This window comes from Merops nubicus, unplaced genomic scaffold, assembly GCF_000691845.1.
Source record: "Merops nubicus isolate BGI_N331 unplaced genomic scaffold, ASM69184v1 scaffold37224, whole genome shotgun sequence".
NCBI classification, from domain to species: domain Eukaryota; kingdom Metazoa; phylum Chordata; class Aves; order Coraciiformes; family Meropidae; genus Merops; species Merops nubicus.
Window position 1 is genome coordinate 7,185 of NW_008604198.1, and position 5,335 is coordinate 12,519.

The following is a 5,335-nucleotide window of genomic DNA, read 5'->3' on the forward strand; positions in this document are numbered from 1 at the left end:
ATGTGGAGCTGAGGAATGGCGAGTTAGTGATACCCCAAACAGGCTTTTATTACATCTACTCACAAACTTATTTTCGTTTCCGTGAGAACGAGAACGAGGATTCAGATTTGTTGTCACAAATCAGGAACCCCAAACAGCTTGTCCAGTATGTTTACAAACTGACTAATTACCCAGAGCCCATTTTGCTCATGAAAAGTGCAAGAACAAGCTGCTGGTCTAAAAAAGCAGAGTATGGACTTTACTCCATCTACCAAGGCGGTGTGTTTCAGCTGAAAAGAGAGGACAGGATTTTTGTCTCTGTCAGTAATGGTGACATAGTTGACATGGATAAAGAAGCAAGTTTTTTTGGAGCCTTTATGATCGGTTAAAAGATTAGAATCACGCTCCCAAGGAACCAGTTTTCATAGCTAGGACCAGCTTAAAGTTCTATAAAATAGGGGATAATAAACAAGGACCATAGCAATACCAACAGCACCAGACTCCCCTTTCTCAGCCCGCTCAGCGTGGGGCTGGACCACGCTGAATGCTCTCCCAGCTGGCTGCAGCTCAGACGGTGTTGCCTTGTGCAGGCTCAGGCACCACGGCTCACTGCCCAGCCAGGCTGGGGCCACAGCAGGATTCCACACACCACAGACAACACCTTCAGCCAGAAGCCCAGGCAGGTTAGAGCTTGCCACCACCTCCACGGAGATGTTCCACACCGGTTCGGCTGCCGCAGGTGGGATGGAGGATGCTCCAGGTCTGGTTACACAAGGCTGATGCTGGACATTGTGGTCTCCATTGGGACCCCATCTGGAATATCTCAGCTCCTGTGAGGAGCCTTTGCAAGTTTGGCTTCCTGGATGCCTGTGGAATTACTCTGGAAGTTTCTGTTTGAACCTGAGCTTGGCAAAAGTTGACAAGCTGTCAGAAATTCAAACTGTAGATCTTCATCTCATCTAACAAAGCACTTAGGCACCTAATTAATTTTAAGCACACAAACAGTCTGACTAAATCAGGGTATTTACATGCTTGAAATTAAATATGTGCTTAAGCATTTTTCAGGATTGTGGCTTGAGTAAACACATTAGTCTGTCTTAATCAGGATATTGTACATAAAAACAGCTGCTGGAATGGCAAAGAAGAGGATTTGAAATCAATCAGTGTTTTGATCAGCACATTATGATGGTGCCTATTTACTTAATTGCTGTGCCGCAAAGATTTCATCAGGCTTCCAATAGGTTCAGAAACGTACTTGCTGTTACACTTGTTGACAGCAAGTACTTGATCCAGAAAAAAGGTGGTTGGTTTTCTGTAAATACTGAATTCTCTTAGACATTTGCCACAAATTGAGCATGACATGGTTCTTCCCTGTTTATTTGTACTGGCCTGTATTTGGTAAGATGTAATGCAGAATAACACGCCCCAATGACTTAATATTTTGAAGGAAACAGACAACTGTCTGTACTTAAACAACAGCTGCATATTTAGGTAATGCTGTTTTGATTTTTTTTTTTTTTTTTTTTTTTTTTTTCGAAAGGGTGAAAAGTTTTCATAATTTTTTTTTTAAACTAATTTTTTTAGAAATTGGGCACTGTCTGTTTTAACTCTATGAGTAGGAGTATTTTATATTAAAAAAAAAAAAGATTTGCAAGTGTAAGCTGTGTGGGCTAGATCCACAGCAAAAGACAGGTAGCGTAAAGCAGCACATCCGCAGCATCGTCAGTGGATTGATACCAGTTTGCACCATAAATACATTTTGCTCAGGTTTAGAGAAAACAGCGAGGAAAAGGTGGTGAGAGTGGAAAGAAAATTGGAGGGAAAGGAGGACAGTTGTTCTATGAATGTTACTTTATGTCAACAGGATGATGCCAGGAGAAGGTCCAGTTGTCTTATTTTTTTAATACACTAAGGTTGCCGTGGGAACCCTCACATTCACCTCCACGTTCTGGTGATTAAATCACTGTATAGCCCTTGCACGTGGGCCTCCTGAGTAAAGACACATCGTTCACTTCACTGCATTGTCAGCAAGAAGAACGTGAATATAGACACTGGCACCTGCTTTTAAAACATCAGTTATAGTGGTTCACTTAAATCCCTGTGATCGAGCAGCAAGAGAAGAATTTCAGAAATACTTTCCTTTTGACAGCTTAGAGCAAAGAGGCATGCTGCCATGAGACTAAAATGATGGGTTTTATCTTTTGCCTGCTGTTCTAACGTAGTGTCACACATACTGTGTGCAGTAGTAATCAAATATGTGAAATTCTTCATCATTTACTGGAACACTTTGGTTTGCCTCATTCCCAAATCATCTCTTTCAACAGAAAAGAGAAACATTTCTACAGTTTTCTTTCTGGTTTTGGCATTTAATTCAGAAATTTTCTGCCTGCCAGACAAGGCTAGGGAGAACAAAGCCATTCCCCACATAATCTGGATGCCTGCTAGATTGGAGGAATGACTTTTGTAGGTGCTCCCTGCCCATGGACCAGGCTTTTCAATCTCGGCACAGGATTGACCCATGTTGTCAGGTTTGAAGGTGTTTTTAGGAATTTACTATATAAAAAATTTCACATTTTTTTTTTTTAGAAATGTTATTTTAGCAGCTTATTTGAAAATTTATTTGAACTGTGAAAAAGTATTTCAGATTTACTGATGACAGCTTGGAGTCGGGGAATCTTCTCAGGCTAAGAACCAATTTGTGTAACGTAGGAGTTGTGGCTGCTGGAAAGGACTGGAAGGAAACTGTGGGGACTCCACAAACTTACAGCTGATGCTAAGACAAACTATCTATTACACACAGATTTTTTTTTCTCCGTGTTCTCAACTCAATATATAACACCATGCCTGCTGTTGCTTGGGGAATGCTCCCTGGCATTGCCTTCCTTTTTCATCTAAATGCTCATATTCTTGGTCTCCGCATGCAGAGCATATCACAACAGGGATCACACCAAATAATCCTATTTTATTTCTGAATAACCCAAAGGCGTGCTTGGCAGATGTTATCTTGGGGAGAGATTATCGAGCAACAACAGGCAGGACAGATAAGAAGAGGAATGGAAAGATCTAGCTACTTCTGTTTGTACATTTGCACCCTGAATCATATTTCTCATCTCACTTTATGTTGAACAGCGAATGTAGCAAATGTTTATTTGTGGATACAGGTTGTGGTAACATGTAAAGATTGTGATTTTTTTTTGTACATGCATTTTATATAAAACATTTTTAGTAAATAGTTATTTAGTCTTGAAGTGATGATTGCTGTCATCCTATGGCTTCCATAACAACCCTGTCTGAAATAATTTCTCTGACGTTCATTGGTATCAGCTACAATCCACTAAATGGCACAAACAGTTGCTATGCAAAGGACAAACCACTGAGCAATGCTACATAAAGGGCTTCCAGACCCTAGCTGGTGAACACCATGTGGAAGCAGTACGCTGAAGAAATCACTGTAAATGATCTCATGACCAGAGAGCACAAAATACTGAGTCCTTCCCGTGAGGCTCTTCTCATGTTTCTGGGCTTTGGCAATTATTTAAGCATGGGGAAATCTATTTAGTAGGAAAACATCTGATCCTTGCCCATTACCAAACTACAGCAGAGGATATACTCAATTCAGAGGGACAAGGACCATTTACACAGATGTTGTAAAGTAGCAGTAGACTGGAGATCCCTTACCTAGAAAACAAAGGCAGTCCCTACCCCAAAAGCAAACATGGGATATTGTTTGTTCCATTCACTCCACTTCTAAAATTTGCCCCGAGCAAAAAAGGATATGAAACAAAAGTGAACCCTGGAAACTCAGCAAGACCTGGAGGCATCATCTAGCCTGAGATGGGAGAGAGGGTGGTTTTGTCCTCCTGTGTGTGGAGAGAAGGCCTGTGGCTGGGGCAGCAGCAATGTGCCACGGCAGGGAAACCGGCTGCTTCTGGAGGAAAAAAAAACAGGAACATTACCCCCCCATCACACCCCCAAAGATCATTTCACCTCTCTCTTTTTGATGTTGCCTTCTCTTAGGAGTTCAAATTATTCTCTTCATCTCACTGTCCTGGGCTCTGCCAGGCCCCCCCCATCGCTGTTTGACATGCTGCACGTCTGCGTGATTAACAAATGGCTGCTTGCCTCCCTAGTGGGCTCGTAAGCTGAATACATTTAGCCCAGTGTTTGTGTTCAGCTTTATTTGGAAGAGACGGGCACGCCTCAAGCCTCGGTCATCAAACACCGAGCCCCAGTGGAACCAGTATGTCATTGCCAGGCAGGAGCAGCCCCCAACACCGCACCCCCAAACTGCAGGGATGCCCACGGTTTTTAAAAAGAAAAATGAAAAAGAAATTATTTTCATAGAGACTACTTTTACTTCAGCAGAGGGTTCTCTCTTTTCTGACGCTTCCATGGGCAAGAGGACATGGCTAACAGGCTTTTATTGTACCTTCCATTACTTCATGGAAATGGACTATTAGGAAATGCAATTATTATTGTTTGTACTGCAGCAGTATTCACTGCCCTGGCAGCATCAGGGATCTATTTGCTGCACTCCGTGGCAAACAGTTAAAAAGCCTGATTCAGACACTGAGATTTTAAGACTCATCATTTTAGCATTCAGATTAAAGCTAAATATTAGGGTCTAAGAAAAGACTGAATGTAATGATGAACAGAACATAAATAAGCACAGGGAGACAAGATCTCATTCGTCCCTCCAGGGTACCTTGTGCTGTTCTGCAGCAGAAATCATAGAATGGTTTAGGTTGGAAGGGATCTTGAAGATCATCCAGTTCCAATCCCCCTGCCATGATTGGGGGGACACCTCCCACTAGAACAGGTTGCTCAAAGCCCCATCCAGCCTGTCCTTGAACACCTCCAGTGATGGAGCATCCACAATTTCCCTGGGCAACCTGTTCCAGTGTCTCACCACTCCCATAGTGAAGAAATGGAAGATGGATGAGGATATCATTGGGTCTGATCCAATTTTGACAGGTTTTTTTTTTTTTTGGTTTTTTTTTTTTTTATGTAGAGTCATACGGAAGTTTATAGCAGTTTTCATCAGAATCATCCAAAATTTGGTGCTCTATAACTTTTCTCTGCATTAAGTGAAATGGCACGCTATATCACATGATAAAAACCCATTAATCTTCCTCTGATTACCAGAGCACCACAGTTGACTGCCTGACCACCACATCACAGATGCTTTGTAATACCACACCTTTTCCCATGACATTTACAATCTGAACCTAGATACACATTGCTATTAGTAGCGATTAATGAACATTGCAATTAACTTCTGAAAGTTTCAGAGGTGACACCGCATTGGGATGTTGGGTTGTGAGAAATGCTGTCAAACAGCTCATGGTCAGTGAGA

At 42.0% G+C, this 5,335-nt stretch overlaps 1 protein-coding gene across 1 annotated transcript in view; it reads left to right on the plus strand.

Moving 5' to 3' along the window:
- Window positions 1–368, plus strand: part of TNFSF10 (tumor necrosis factor (ligand) superfamily, member 10) — a 7,542-nt gene extending 7,174 nt beyond the window's left edge. Inside the window, exon 5 of the mRNA XM_008938932.1 lies at window positions 1–368. This exon is cut by the window's left edge and continues 102 nt beyond it. Coding sequence (XP_008937180.1) covers window positions 1–368 — 368 coding nt within the window.
- Window positions 369–5,335: the final 4,967 nt, after the last annotated feature.